Source organism: Ranitomeya variabilis, chromosome 5, assembly GCF_051348905.1.
Source record: "Ranitomeya variabilis isolate aRanVar5 chromosome 5, aRanVar5.hap1, whole genome shotgun sequence".
Lineage (NCBI taxonomy): Eukaryota > Metazoa > Chordata > Amphibia > Anura > Dendrobatidae > Ranitomeya > Ranitomeya variabilis.
Genome location: NC_135236.1, coordinates 655,866,332 through 655,882,269, shown reverse-complemented (window position 1 = coordinate 655,882,269; position 15,938 = coordinate 655,866,332). Strand labels below are relative to the sequence as shown.

The 15,938-nt window shown below is 40.9% G+C and overlaps 1 protein-coding gene across 1 annotated transcript; it reads right to left on the bottom strand.

Annotated features, from left to right (window-relative positions):
- Positions 1-1,377: 1,377 nt before the first annotated feature.
- Positions 1,378-6,873, bottom strand: LOC143776744 (gastrotropin-like). Its single transcript, XM_077266454.1, has 4 exons — positions 6,716-6,873; positions 6,216-6,388; positions 3,502-3,591; positions 1,378-1,494 (listed from the first exon to the last, which is right to left on the bottom strand). Exons 1-4 carry the CDS (start codon positions 6,780-6,782, stop codon positions 1,441-1,443), a joined length of 384 nt encoding a protein of 127 aa, XP_077122569.1. The 5' UTR covers positions 6,783-6,873; the 3' UTR covers positions 1,378-1,440.
- Positions 6,874-15,938: the final 9,065 nt, after the last annotated feature.

Here is a 15,938-nt window from a genome sequence, read left to right as displayed (position 1 = left end):
CTAACACTCTTGCGCCCCTCCAATCTATCCTAAATTCTGCTGCCCGACTAATCCACCTGTCCCCCCTGCTATTCCCTGGCCTCTCCTCTCTGTTAATCCATTCACTGGTTACCTATTAGCCAGATACTCCAGTTCAAACCCCTAACCATGACATACAAAGCCATCCACAATCTGTGTCCTCCACACATCTTTGACCTCATCTCCCGGTTCTTGCCTGCACGCAACCTCCGATCCTCACAAGATCTCCTTCTCTACTCCCCTCTTATCTCCTCTTCCCACAATCACATACAAGATTTCTCCCGCGCATCCCCCCTACTCTGGAACCCTCTACCCCAACATATCTGACTCTCACCTACTGTGGAAACCTTCAAAAGGAACCTGAAGACCCACCTCTTCCAACAAGCCTACAACCTGCAGTAACCACTGATCCACCAAACCACTGCACCACCAGCTCTATCCTCACCTACTGTATTCTCACCCATCCCTTGTAGATTGTGAGCCCTCGCGGGCAGGATCCTCTCTCCTCCTGTACCAGTCATGACTTGTTTAAGATTACTGTACTTGTTTTTTATTATGTATACCCCTTTTCACATGTAAAGCGCCATGGCACAAATGGCGCTATAATAATAAATAATAATAATAAAACAAATTATTGTCATTGAAGTTTCCAATAGCTGAAGAGCCACAGGTTATAGACCCCTATTGTAGAACATTACCAAACGTTTTGCTCTACCTTCTCAATATAACATTACTGCCTTAAAAGGTGTAACTTAAAGGGTTATTCCCATCTTTAGAAGTCATCATCTATCTATGGTATGGGTGATAACTTGCTGGTTGTGGTGGCCGACTGCTAGGACCCCCACTGATCCTTAAGAGCCTCATCTGAATGCAGCAATGGCCGGACACGTGCCCTGCCACTCCATTCATTGCCCCATAGAAAATGGAAAGAGCAATTGTGTGCCTATCTGGCTATCTCATCATTCAGATGGGGCGCAGCAAAGCACTGTTCTTCGGTTCAGTGGGGGTCCCTGCTATTGGACCCCTCCTGATCAGCAAGTTTTCACTTCGTATCCCATGGATTGGTAATACCTTCAAAAATGGGAAAAGTCTTAAAGCTCCTGGCGCTAATGCAAAATCTGTCACAGGTACCCACTTACCATGCGCTAGTTATGAAACCAGAGCCAAAATATGTTCGAACAGTTTTGGGTCCCATATGTGTACTTCTACCTCTGCACTATGTATATGGCCCCTTTGTGGTAGAGACAAGCTGAGTTCTATAGGTTTGCGGCAAATACTTTATACTAGCAAAATGCTCCAATTCATTTATGTTCCTGTTTTTTTCTTTTTAGTTGTGCAGGAATAAAAGGAAGCAGACAATTTATCATGCAAACCAACTTTATTATTTGAAATCTATAGGAGGAAAAAGTGGAAATCTGGAGTTTATGCCACTTTCTTACTGATCCTCTTGAAGGTGATTCCTCCGCTCACTGAGGTCTGTAAAAGAGTAGAGTGCAAAGTAGATTAGAGGGACAAGAAAAAGAGTATTATAGTAGAGTCACAGTGAAAACAATCAGATCTTTACCTTTTCCAAAAAAATATATATATTTTTTTCTATTCTACTTTCCCTAAACATACAGAAGAATAGTAGAGTAAGTGAGGATATCTATGTCTTTAGGCAAGAGTGACAACAGTGCCACTTGCGGGTCATAGAAGGGTATTACTCTCCAAGAAAATGAAACAGATTTTTACTCTTAAGTTTTAAAAGTTTTATCTCAGTCTTTGAAATGATTTTTTGCATTATCCTAATACATTTCATTGGATATGGTGTTCCATATGTTTATTATGAAGTGTAATTTATCTATTCCAGACACACAAATCAAGGCTTTCTGTTACTGCCACTGGAGGACTAATCTATAGGTGGCTCCTACTCTGACCTCTTCAGTAGGTGTGGGCTGTGCAGCGACAATTGGGATTATCCTATACATAAAATATTTTTTCCACTTTGGCTTACAGGCAAAAGAAGTTTATTCACTGGGGTGTTTTATGAAACAAGTATTGGTTATGGACCTGCATAGTGACAAGGCAACAGTGGTGTCCTTATAGGGGTCTCACATCGGCTCTACAGGTAATGGGGAAACATAGACTTACTCATCTGACCCCTTGGGCACCCCATCTATAATGGCGGATAATAGGGGGGTTGGAGGGCTGTTACAGATTTTGTATTGAGCTCAGTAGCGTTAAAGAAGTTGTCCACTACTTGGACAACTTCTTGTCATACCCCTTGCTTGGCGCCGATGAAGTAATAAAGCCTATACTCACCTCCTTTGCCGGTGCTGTTCCCGCGTTGTCAGCACTCGCTCTCCTAGGTGTCCCGTGCTGTTGTTGTGACACATGACGCCGGCATCCAATCAGCGCTGGTGTCACTGTCTCCGCCTTTGGACAAATCGAACATGAAAAGGAAGTTCGAGACCAACTGAAGCCCGGACTTCCTCTTCCTGTTCAATCTGTCCGAAGGTGGGGACAGTGACGACAGCACTGATTGGACGCTGGCGTCACGTGTCACAACACCGCAAGAGAGCCCCGGAAAGAGTGAGTCCTGACACCGCAGGAACGGCGCCAGCACGGGAGATAAATATAGGTTTTAGTATTTTATGGGGGGCTAAACATTTTGATCAAGAAGGGGTTGTTCTAGTAGTAGACAACCCCTTCAAGTTACACACTTTCAATTGAATTACATTATACATACTGTAGTTTCAATCAAAATTATTCAAACCCCCTCGTGCAAATTACATTTATTAATAATAATGTACAACATTTTTGCTGTCCCATAATTTCATTATTTCAGAACTTGAACATTTTTTTTACTTTAATGTTTTATTTTAATAAAGTCAGGAAAACTAAGAATATTTGAGTAAATGAGTGTGACATCTAAAAAGTGGAGTCTATTGTTAATTGGAGAAGTTATAGAACATACATGGACACTCTATGAGACCCCAGAGATCACATCCAAACCCACCCACAAGTTCCACCAACATCTACAAGGCCCCAGAGATCACATCCAAACCCACCCACAAGTTCCACCAACATCTAGGAGGCCCCAGAGATCACATCCAAACCCACCCACAAGTTCCACCAACATCTATGAGGCCCCAGAGCTCACATCCTAGCCCACCCACAAGTTCCATTAACATACGTGGAGAATTTGACCCTTAGAAGTCAAGACTTGGACCAACTCGTTCTGAGGGTCAACACATACCGATAGAACTTACTTCTGAAAATTCCTACTTGTCTATCATGATACTATACAATCTATGCATAATCGAAGCATACAGTTAGGCCACATACTAAAGAACGTAAAAGATTAAAATGAGATATCTCAGTGATCTTGAAGACCACAGTTAGGAGAAAAAGCGGAATAGTGGTATTGACACTAGATATTAGATTACATTGATTTATTTTTTCATATTCACTACATTATAATTTCCCTCAGAAGAAACTTACCTCAACAAGCTTCCCACCCACCATCTCTGAAGTGTGATGGTAGTTAGGGAAATCCACAGCGATCTTATCACCTTCCCATTTCACAGTTGTCTGTAAAGGGCAAAAAAATAAAATCAAAGTTGTGCCGCAGTCTGAAGTCCCCCATACACTTTAGACAAACCCATTGATTTTGATGAGGCCAGATGACAATGTAAGGTGTACGCAAACTCTATGGTGGAGGAGAGAAGGGTTGAGAATGTTGAAATTTAACATCTGATCCTCTTGTTAACATGGGATACTAACCAATGCAGAAGGAGTCTGGCAGCAGCTTAATCACCTTTCCCCTTTGAAAACACATTTACCCTCAAAGGAAATGAGCGTACACGTATATTGGGAGATAAGATGAAACAACTCCTGAGATATCTAAGGTTTATGGTACCGTTAAGGTAGTGAAAAGCCATTAAATATGCCATTTAGGTGAAATTCACCATGGTTTCAAGTATGGAGAACCTCTTTATGAGAAAGGGCGTAACAACAAATCAGGGGTCCCCGTAGCTTCTGTCAACATAACGTAAGTATAAGCAATAAGGTCACAATATAAGGTAATGCACACAGTAACATCACATTATTATTGTAATCCACACAGTGTCGTGACAATATTAGGGTATTGCACACAGTGATGTCTCAATACTAGGATAATATTAGGATAATCAACACAGTGATATCACAATATAAGGTAATGCACACAGTTATATCACAATACTAGGATAATAGTAGGATAATCCACACAGTGATATCACAATATAAGGTAATGCACACAGTGATATCACAGTGTTAGCATAATAATAGGATGTTCCACAGTGATATCAAAATATTAGGTAATGCACACAGTGATATCACAATACTAGAATAATATTAGGATAATCCACACAGTGATATCACAATATGAGGTAATGCACACAGTGATATCACAATATAAGGTAATGCACACAGTGATATCACAATATTACGGTAATACTAGGATAACCAACACAGTGATATCACAATATAAGGTAATGCACACAGTGATATCACAATATTAGGAAAATACTAGGATAATCCACACAGTGATATCACAATATAAGGCAATGCACAGTGATATTACAATACTAGGATAATAGTAGGATAATGCACACAGTGATATCACAATATAAGGTAATGCACACAGTGATATCACAATACTAGGATAATATTAGGATAATCCACATAGTGATATTACAATATGAGGTAATGCACACATTGATATCACAATATAAGGTAATGCACACAGTGATATCACAATATAAGGTAATGCACACAGTGATATCACAATATAAGGTAATGCACACAGTGATATCACAATACTAGGATAATATTAGGATAATCCACATGGTGATAACACAATATAAGGTAATGCACACAGTGATATCACAATATTAGGGTAATACTAGGATAATCCACACAGTGATATCACAATACAAGGTAATGAACACAGTGATATCACAATATTAGGAAAATACTAGGATAATCCACACAGTGATATCACAATATAAGGCAATGCACACAGTGATATCACAATATTAGGAAAATACTAGGATAATCCACACAGTGATATCACAATATAAGGTAATGCACACAGTGATATCACAATACTAGGATAATACTAGGATAATCCACACAGTGATATCACAATATAAGGCAATGCACAGAGTGATATTACAATACTAGGATAATAGTAGGATAATCCACAAAGTTATATCACAATATAAGGTGATGCACACAGTGATATCTAACAAACTCAACATGGGTGCTAGTCAGGATGTTTGATGGGAAAAGGTAGAATAAAGACAAAGTAATTTTTCCCTAATCATCACTAAAGGAGACAACTGTTGGTCTAATGCTTGTTTGGTCTACCGCTAAATCTACCGTGACTCTCCTACACCCATGTACGCTCATATGGCCAAGTGTGCATGTGTTTTCAGTGGGGACAGTGGAATGTGCCAATGCTATAGCATTTCTGCAATAACAAAAGGATCAGTTGTTGAAGTTCAATGTGTCACATCTCATGTCGAGGAAGAGTTGGAAGCCCTCATAAGTATCAGATGGTTGTCCAGTCCTGCCGAAACCTGTAACTTTGAAAGCCTTTACTGCACTCTATGTCTGAGTATAAATGGAATCTTTTATTGGTGGGTCTCATAACAAATGCTGTCCCTATGCTAGCTTCATAGTTATCCTAGTCTATCAGTAGGCTTCTGATCTGGTAGACTTGACATGATCATACGTTACATGGTTGTCCATTTATTAGAATAAGTGCATTGCAATATTTCTGATTTTTGGTTCTTAACAAAGTCGAATTCATGGAGATTGGCCAAACCCCTGGGTGGCTGTATTTTAAGAAGAGGTCATCCTGTTTGGTCAACCTCTTTTGTACATAAAATATCGTAAAAGTCCTGATCAGTCTAATAACATAAATTTACTGGTCTACTGTTTCAACATATTTTACAATTGGAAACTACTTGGAGTTGAGGTGATGGACACTTCTTGTTCTTACCCTAATATCATACTCAGTATGGGGCTGATAACTTTATGGCTTGGCCAAGAATGCTGTCTATGTTCTCAGAAAACATACATATAAAAAGCAATCATCATAACATCATCTGAAAAGAACTCTACAATGAGAAAACATAACTGAGTTTAGCTGGTGAGCAATTAATTACCTTAAACTGCTTGCCACCCATGGTATGCATGTCGGACTCTTGGCCAATAACAAACTTATTGGTGGTTGTGTGTCCTGGATAGATCTGAGACCAGGTGAACTCGTTTCCATTCTGGACCACTTCAGTCGTATATTTAAAACTCTTTCCCTTTTCAATTTGGGTTTCGGGGATGCCTAGGATGAAAAAATCCTTGGTTAGACAAAAGCAGACGTTCTTTGGGTTGCAAACCAAAAATCTCAATTTTGAGTGATAAGTTGTAAAAATCAAAATGGTATTGCCTATATTTAACTAAAAATAGTGATCATAATAGCAAAACTAAACTTTTGTTGAGGGATTTAAAGAGGCATCAATAAACTTGCAGAGCAGGTTGCCCGACCATTTTGTCCTGTCTCACCAAGACCTCTCACCAAGACCTTCTTCAAACACCTTCCCTTAAATTTTCTTACAGGTATATTTAAAAAAAAAATTTCTGCATCATAAAATGGAATGAAAAGACTCACCGATAAGTTTCATGAATGATTCATAGTTCTCTTGGGATTCAACTTCGTATTTTCCAGAGAAGGCCATGGTGAGGTTGGAGAGACAGAAAAGTTCCACTGAAGACTGGGAAGCAGAAGAGCAGTGAGTAATGTATGTCTGTTAGCTCCTCTTTATATACCTTGAGAAGACTAAAAGAGCCATTCATCCCATCAAAATTATCTTTCTTCATCTAAGAATTGAGTAATGTAGTGTGTATCAAGCAGATCAATCACTGATAAATCAGTGTTAGTGACCTGCGGGGAAAACCAGGTTCAAACATCTCAACTCTAACCATGGACATGTAAACTGAGCTTCATTATCTGGTGACCTGGTTGTCAGTGATTAGGCACTGATAAAGTGATTTGGGATGATAACTTTTAACATAGTCGGTATACCCTGTAAATTCTAAAGGTACTGTGAAATGTATGAGCATAGAAGGAATAAAGATATACGATGATAAAAGAAACAATGTAGTACATGTCTAGCCCATCATTTATAATAAAAATGCCAACTTCTACTCAACTTTTTCAAGCAGATCACCTTAAATTTAGAAGGTGCCTAATCACCCAGATTGGTATAAAGATTGCACTTGAGGTTCAAAGCTAGGTTCACGATGGAGTACTTGGTCCACCCAAGTTTCTGCATGTTCATCCATACCACTGCTGGGTAAATGCATTACCAACAACTTCACCCTATAATAGAAGATCATAGGGGATTAGCGATACTGGCGAGGACTTGTAATGATCAATTGATCACTGGGACTTTTACTTAAAAAGGGTTTGCATGCATGAGATAGACCCTTTGAAGAAGATTTGCTCTCATACAGTGATGTAAGTCTACACTTGTTGGGATTCCATCAACAGGTCTTTAATATTGATCATCTTATATGGGACCTTTTGGGTCCTGGTGGAACTGCAACACCTGCGCCAATTATAGTTACACACCTGCTCTCATAATGTACCTAAGAGAGATCTGTCAATCAATGATAGAGGCCGTCCACTGGACTCCTAAAACAACGAGTATGAAGTTGAATTATCATCATGGATGATTTTAAAGAAATAAAATGAGGCCTACTCACTCACTACTACCCCCAGCACTGGCTGCTCTAATGGTCTGTGCTGGGACTGGATGTGATGGTGGCCAGTTTTAGGCAAAGTGGGGCTCTGGGCAAAAGTTAAAAGTTGGGCCACAGATGCTAACATATTGCACCATCACAAAGAAACATTCACGATCAAGTCTAGGCCATTAAATGAGCATGATTGAAAATATTGAAGTCCTTCGGCACTTGTTTCCTGGTCTCTTTATACCGGCAAATGCATGTATAGTCCTCCATACAGTATAATGCCCAACCCATAGTCCTCCCTATAGTATTATGGCAACCACAATGTACTCACTGATTTTAAAAAATAGGGCACAGGCATAGGAAGCAGAGTGACAAGAGAATGGGAAGTCAATGGCTCTGATCTTGTTATAAAGCAGCCTGAGCTGGATCCATTGGGGTAAGAGCAGATGAGTATCCCTTAGTTTATTCGTTAAAAAACCCAACTGCAGTTTGTACATTTTATTTTATACATCAACTTTCATAGTTTCTCTCTAAAATATACAGCAATCTTCTCAACTCCTCATCCTCTATAACCTGGTGCATGTAGAGTGGACATTATTGAATGTGAACAGTCACTTTAAGACTTCGTACAACTGGAATAGAAAACACTTATGGTAATCCCATTTCCAAAATGCACAATTACAAAACACCAAAATAATTTTAATACATTTGCCTATGGGCTACTTATCACTTGGTGCATGTGCACCTCACAGTACTGCCACCATTGGTGAACCAAGGGATGCACTTATATACAGTGTCAGACTGAAGAACATTGGGCCCACCAGAGGATTTCATTCTGAGGGCCCACCTTCCTCCCCCACTCAATAGCCCCATAGCTACTGCAAGGTTTGCACTATGAACTCTCCTGAAGAAAAAGCTAGGGCCCATCAGAGGATTCTCCGGTTCTCTGGTGGGCCAGTCCAACACTGCTTATATATCCACTGCCCTATATAATGCTGATTAGGGTGAAGGGTTATTTGTGACAGCTCCCATCGCTGAGCCATCTCAGCTAGTCCGCAGTGCCGAGAAGTCTCTTATGACTTTCTCATATGAAACTTTATTTCTTAAATAAATCATTGGAACATTGAAGCATGTGGTATGAACATGTGGTGGGGAAAAAAGAGAGTAAAGCAGGAATTCAGAGAAATACAAGGAAGAGAGAGGAAATGAAAAAATATGAAAGAAAGAAGAAAGGGAGGTAACAGAGGAAGGAAGGGAAAGGAGGAAAAAGGAATTAAGAAGGGAAAGAAAGGACAGAGGAAGGAAGAAGGGAAGGAAGGGAAAAGGGAAGGAAGGAAGGAAGGTGGTGAAAAGGAAGAAGTAAGGAAGGTGGAGAAAAGGAAAAAACAAGAAAAAAGGAAGGTGAATTAAACATGGAAAGAAAAGAAAAAGGTAAGAAGGCAGGAAGGAAGGGGAGAAAGCAACAGGGGGAGGTAGGAGGAAAGGATGGCATGAATGTAGGAAGGAGGGAAGGGAGGGAAAAGTGGAACAAAGGATGGAGGTGAAAGGGAAGAGGTAAGGAAGGTGGAAAAAAGGAAGATGCAAGAAAAAAAGACGGTGAATGGGAGAGCTGGTGAATTAAACATGGAAAGAAAAGAAAAAATGGAAACAAGGCAGGAAGGAAGATGGGTAAGCAACAAAGGGAGGAAGGAGGAAAGGATGGAAAGAATGAAGGCAAAATAAAGGAGGAAGGAAGAAGGAGGAAAGGGGATCAGGAAGGAAGGAAGAAAGAGATAAGGAAGGAATGTGGAAAAAAGAAGGGAGGAAAAAAGGAGGTAAAGAGGGAAGAATAAAGAAAAGTGGAAAGAATGCAGAGATGGAGATGACAGTAGCATCTGTAGCACCTGATACAGCAGTGTCCATGCACTGGCTTGAGCTGCAGTATGAGACACAGCTTGGCTGTATATCACTATGTGGTACTGTGCACTGTGTATGTGTGTATGGCCTGCTGTGGTCAAGTGAGTAAACTCCAGCACCAAAATGACAATTATAGAAATTCTTGCTGCAAAAGTAGTTTACTGTCATCTATCACCAAAGAAAAGACAGACGTTTGTCCAATGTTTCGACTGACAATTGGTCTTTCTCAAGGACATCTGTAGAGGTACTCTCCGTTTGGTGGGCAGTCATATGCTGAATGACCATTTGTTGGTCGAATCCTTGGCAAACGTCTGTCTTTAGTGCCAGATCACAATAAATTGCTTTTGCAGCAAAATTTGTACGCTTGTCATTTCGGTGCTGAGATTTACGCAACAGTATTACATGACGACTGTCCTTTTCTCAAGCACAACTTCTTCTACTAGCAGTGTGCTGACTTTTCCCTACATAGAATCATAGAATGTTAAAATTGGAAGGGACCTCCAGAGTCAACGTGTCCAACCTCCTGCTCAATGCAGGATTCACCAAACCATCTCAGACAGATGTCTGTCCAGCCTCTGTTTGACAACCATTGAGGGAGAACTCACCACCTCTCGTGGCAGCCTGTTCCACCTTCACTGTCAAAATGCCTTTTCTAAAATCTAATCTGTACCTTCTCCCTTTCGGTGTCATTCCGTTGCTTCTCGTGTTTCCATGTGGAAATGAGAATACCGATGATCCCTTTACACTGTGACATCCCTTCAGATATTTGTAGACAGTTATTAAGTCTCCTCATTTTCTGATCTGTGGATGTTCACATGTTTAGTGAGGGTCCGGCCTGTGAGACCCCTATTTATGACAAGAACAGTGGTCTGGGTTCCGAGTGTTAATATAGTGACGGGACTGTTGGAGAAATCTGCGTGTTGTGTTCTGTAATCTCTATCAGGCCCACCGAGATAGAATAGAACATCAGTTCCATGTCTGAACACTTCTCTGTTAACACCTCCGTTCCTGTGATTTATGGAGGGAGACTCTCCAGTGCGTAGGTGATAACTTGTTGCATCGTGGTGCACATTATACTATTGTGCTAGAAAATCAGATAAGATAAGGAGCAGAGATAACACTGATCTATCATTTATCTCTCAGGGCCTTAATCCAGGGAGGAATGAACCCGCTGCAGTCAGATACATCTGGACATAGGACTTTTAATTGCAGAACAGTTCAGTTCTATTTCACAAGGTCTGTGACCTGCAATCAAGCAGGAGTGTAAAGATGGATAATCTGTTCTCAGTGCCGGAGTCCTCTGTCTACAGGAAATATGAACCATCGATTCAAATAGAACAATATGTAATTTTTTTTCTCTTTATTATGTATTACATACATTTTCTTCAGCCAACATTTTTTTCAGTTATGGCATCAGTGAGAGTGCAGTCTACAAATTATGGTACAGTATGATGCAAGAGATTCTTATGTTTGTAGGAGGAGGGGAAAATTCTACAGGAAAAAAAGAGGTTGAATATCTTAGGTTAGATGGGCTATGACAAAAGGGGGGGGGGTGTCACGGGGAGACTAGGAGAACGAGAGCTAATAACCCGGGCCCCTGCAATTTCCCTCAGACTAGGGAAATCATGACTGACCCTCTACCTGGAGTTTACACTGAAGGTGTGCATGTCCAGGCCTCGAACCTCACCCTGTCTGCTGAGCTCAGCCCTAGGCTGAAACCTCCGCCCACTACCCAGTGAAGAGGTAATACACCAATACCCACAGTTAGCACAGACAAGGATAAAGGAAAATACACACCACGCCGCAGACACTCAGGAATACACTATAAATGTGCAGGGCAAAATAAATACAAATATAGGAAGGAGTAAATAAGATAAAGGAAAATACACCACCAGCAACGATACTCCAACCACCAGCTCTCCTCTCCAGACCAAGATAACAACGCACAAGACAGAAGCTATAATCGGCGACGCCCAATGATCAGGAGAACTATTTAAAGGTAATGGGAATGGCCCAGCTTCCAATCCGAGGATTAGGTAAATTAACCCCGGAACAGCTAGATAAAATCTAGCAGACGCCAATGAGCAAATAGTGGTCAAATGCGGAATTACCGCTGTCTGTCGGACGACCTGGTCTGAACAGCGTCCGACATGACAGGGGGGGACTGAAGGAGATGTGAGAGAAGAGGGTCAATGGTGCAGATAGTAGGCCGAGAAGAGACAAAGAGCAGGGTATTTCTACGAGGGACCCCAGGGCCCTCACGGCTTATAGGACCCGGCTTGTCTGGATGGCGACGATGAAAAAACCTGACCAGCCGATCTGCATGAATGTCCGAGGCTGGTACCCAGGACCTCTCCTCAGGCCCATAACCACGCCAGTGTACCAAGTACTGTAAAGTGCGACGCACTACACGAGAGTCAACCACCTTGGAGACTTCAAACTCCAAATTACCATCCACCAAGACTGGAGGTGGCATAGGCGCCGCGTCCACAGAGCCCACCACCTTCTTTAGAAGAGACCTGTGGAACACGTTGTGTATCTTATACACCGTAGGGAGCTCCAATCGGTACGCTACTGGGTTAATGACGGCGGTGACCCTAAATGGACCAATATACCGTGGACCCAATTTAAGGGACGGTATTTTGAGTCTTATGTTTTTTGTGGATAACCACACCCAGTCATCCACACTCAGGTCCGGACCTGGCACACGCCTACTGTCAGCCACACGTTTGTACCTAGCACCCACACTCAACAGGCGCTGTTTAACTCTCCTCCATTAACAAACCAAAACAAAACACCCTCACTTCAAGGCCAAATGATGAGAAAAGTATATACTTTATTGATATTAAAACAACATTTATGACATATAAAAACTGTTAGGGGTAATGACCACCAGTGCAGGAGCAATGGTGGGTCACACACAGGAAACGTCCTCAATATGCACAGAAATAAAGTAGCATGGAGTACTCATACAGGGAGCATATGTGGTGGTAACAATGTAAACAGATGCATAATAAATCCATAAACACATAGCCCAGTAAATACATACATATCTGAACTATGACACAATGCCCATACCTAACATCAGACAGCTAGATCAGCTTGACAAGGGAGCTCACATTCTACATAATATAATGTCAGAGTAAAGGTATAGTTACCTAGAGGAGGAACCCGGGGACCCACCACACCCGACGCGCGTTTCGCACCGAAATGCTTCGTCCGGGGTGGTTGGGTCCTGGCCAAATGGGGTTATATATTGGTCATGACCAATGAGAGGAAAGAGGAGTTAGAAGTAAAACCACCGACACCTGTGATCATGCATAGTAATGGCTAAGCATACCTTAATCCCCCACATCGCACGTGCTGCTCTAATAATAAGGTGCTGCATTTAACAGCACAGGCGCGCCATACAGCGGTATACCCAAATCCACGTGTAGCGCTGGAAACCGGAAGTTTGATCGGCGTCCATCTGACGCCGACAGCGCAGGCGCGCGCTTGCTAGGACCGGAAGCATACCTACTGCGCGTGCGCATAATTAGACGTGCGTCGCTGAACACTGGGACTGTGTACGGCGTAAATAAGGCACCGACAGTGCAGGCGCGCACTGTTGAAGGGAAAAATGCGTACCTGCTGCGTGTGCATATAGTAGATGGAGCCTGAATAAAATAACGCGTCTGTCAGACACCAGCCGCGCAGGTGCGCACTGCTGCAGTAGAAAGAATACCCGTTATACATATATATAGAATTAGGATAGCAGTTTTGTGGGGCCACAATAACAGGAGCCGAAAAGAATATATACAACTGTGCTATAGAATAATAAGGCACAGGCGCATATGGCAGAAAGAAGCTTAATCATACACAAAGATGTGACAAAAAAAGAAGAAATATCGGTAATGCTAGTCAACACCAAAACAGAAAAAAGAAAGAAGAAGTGAAAATTATATGACCAACCGAAATAAACATAACAAAAGTGTGGGGATAATAATGTGAAACAAAAAGTGAGGAAAGTGAAGGACAATAACATAGAACGTAAACAATAATGTAAAGCAATTACCAGAATTGCTATATATATAAAAAGTGCATAAAGAAATGCATGAATAGGGACTGACAAGAAAAAGACAAATAATAACAAGATAAATTCTAATTAATTAATTGGAAGAACAAAAAGTGGCATACACCAAAGTGTATGAATGTGTTGGACAAGAACAATATAATAAGCTAGGGAATAAAGGGACATAGGTGCATCTGAATAAATGTGATAATGCACAATCGAGTGCAATATGTGATATATTATAAAGAAAAAAATAGCCATACCTTACACAGTAATAGAGAAAAAACATAAAATGCCAAACATCAGTATATGGAATTATCCCAAATAAGCAAAGAAGAATTGAATAAAGTGACATAAGTGCATGTAATAAATATAGTAATTAACAATATAAATTCCCACCAGGGGACAGATAAAAAATACAATGAGGTAAGTAATATCCTATAAGGGAATAAAGTGACATAAGTGCATGACAATAACTATAATAATTATCACTACAACAATATAACCAATTGGAAATAAATAAATATCCTAATAGGTGAATATACAAAGATATTTGAAACCATATAATGATGACTATGAAAAATAAATAAATCCTTATTAATTAATATAACAAATATAATGCCATGATGCGCATATTCTCTTGAAGCAGCTGATAATGATATCCTCTTGAGAGACCATGGAAACGTATGACCAAATATATAGACCCCTAAAAGATTAAAATTGGAAATAGAAATAATGAATGAGACACAGACATACAGTGTATAAAAATTTATTAAAAACAAGCCAGGATAAAAACATACAGAAAACAGCAATGAAAAGTCGTGGATATAATAGCTCGAGCAGGACGATCATATAGGTAAAAAGGGAACAAAACTATTATGATCGCTCAAGCCATGTGGAACAATAGTCTGGAGTCTATATATCCACTTTGTTTCCCTTTGAGCCAAGAGTCTCTTCCAATTCCCCCCACGAGGGCCAATAAACACTCTATCAATACCCTTGACGCTCAACCCCATGGGGTCACAGTTATGAAAGGCCTTAAAGTGGCGCGGTATCGGTTTTAGTTTAGTGGTGTCATCTTCAGTGGAAGCATCTGTAATATCCAAGACATGCTCACGCACCCTGCGGCGAAGTTCACGCGACGTCATACCCACATAAATAAGGCCGCAGGGGCAAGTGGCATGATACACCACTGCTTTGGTAGTGCATGTAATTGTGTGGGTAATTTTAAAGATTCTATCCCCAGCAGAATTGGGGAATTCTGTGGACTCACAAATGTTTTTACATGCAACGCACTTGCCACATCGAGTACAGCCCCACTTAGGCCCTCTGGACTCAAAAATGTATTTTTGTCTTAGACCCTTATGGTGGCTGTGCACTAGATGATCTCTAAGATTCTGGGATCTCCTAAAGGAGATCGCTGGATAGTCACCAATAAATTGGGAAATTGTGTCATCTAGTTGCAATATATGCCAATGTTTGGCAATAGCAGCCCTGATCTCACTGCTCCTAGAGTTGTAATCCAAGATACATCGTACCTGATCGCTTTGTCCAGTGGGTTTCTTTTGCTGTAACAATTCAGCTCTCTGGCTCCGATATGCTCGTTGATATGACCGACAGATCGTTCTTCTCCCATATCCTCTGTCCTTGAATCGTTTATGGAGGTCTGATGCCTGCTTTTCAAAAAGAAGATTGTTTGAACAGATTCTTCTTGCACGTAGGTATTGTCCTGTTGGGATATTTTTTATGAGATGATAAGGATGTTGTGAGGACGCATGTAGTACTGAATTAACCGACGTGCTTTTTCGATACAAGTCGGTTTGTAAAAACCCATCTTTGTCCGCAAAAATGGAAATATCAAGGAACTCGATACGGCTGGTATCACATTTGTATGTAAGTTTGATGTTCTTACTGTTGTTATTAAGAACCGTAAAGAATAAATCTAACTCAGCCCGGGTCCCCTGCCAAATCATCAGTACATCATCAATATACCTCCACCAGGCAATAACCCCTGTGCTAAGATGATGTGGAGATGTTTGAAAAATGTCACGCTCCCAAAGGCCTAAAAAGAGATTCGCATATGAGGGCGCACAAGACGCCCCCATAGCGGTACCCTGTACTTGACGAAAAAATGAATCCTTGTATATGAAAAAGTTGTGTGTCAGGATAAATTTCAGGGCCTTAATAAGAAAAA

What these genes read in the sequence shown, in the direction of transcription:
- LOC143776744 (XM_077266454.1), bottom strand. Translation starts at nt 6,782, where the DNA reads ATGGCCTTCTCTGGAAAATACGAAGTTGAATCCCAAGAGAACTATGAA. An exon ending in ATCATTCATGAAACTTATCG is followed by an intron (nt 6,389 to 6,715) that starts GTGAGTCTTTTC and finishes TTTTCATCCTAG; the next exon opens with GCATCCCCGAAACCCAAATT. An exon ending in TGGGTGGGAAGCTTGTTGAG is followed by an intron (nt 1,495 to 3,501) that starts GTAAGTTTCTTC and finishes ACTCTTTTACAG; the next exon opens with ACCTCAGTGAGCGGAGGAAT.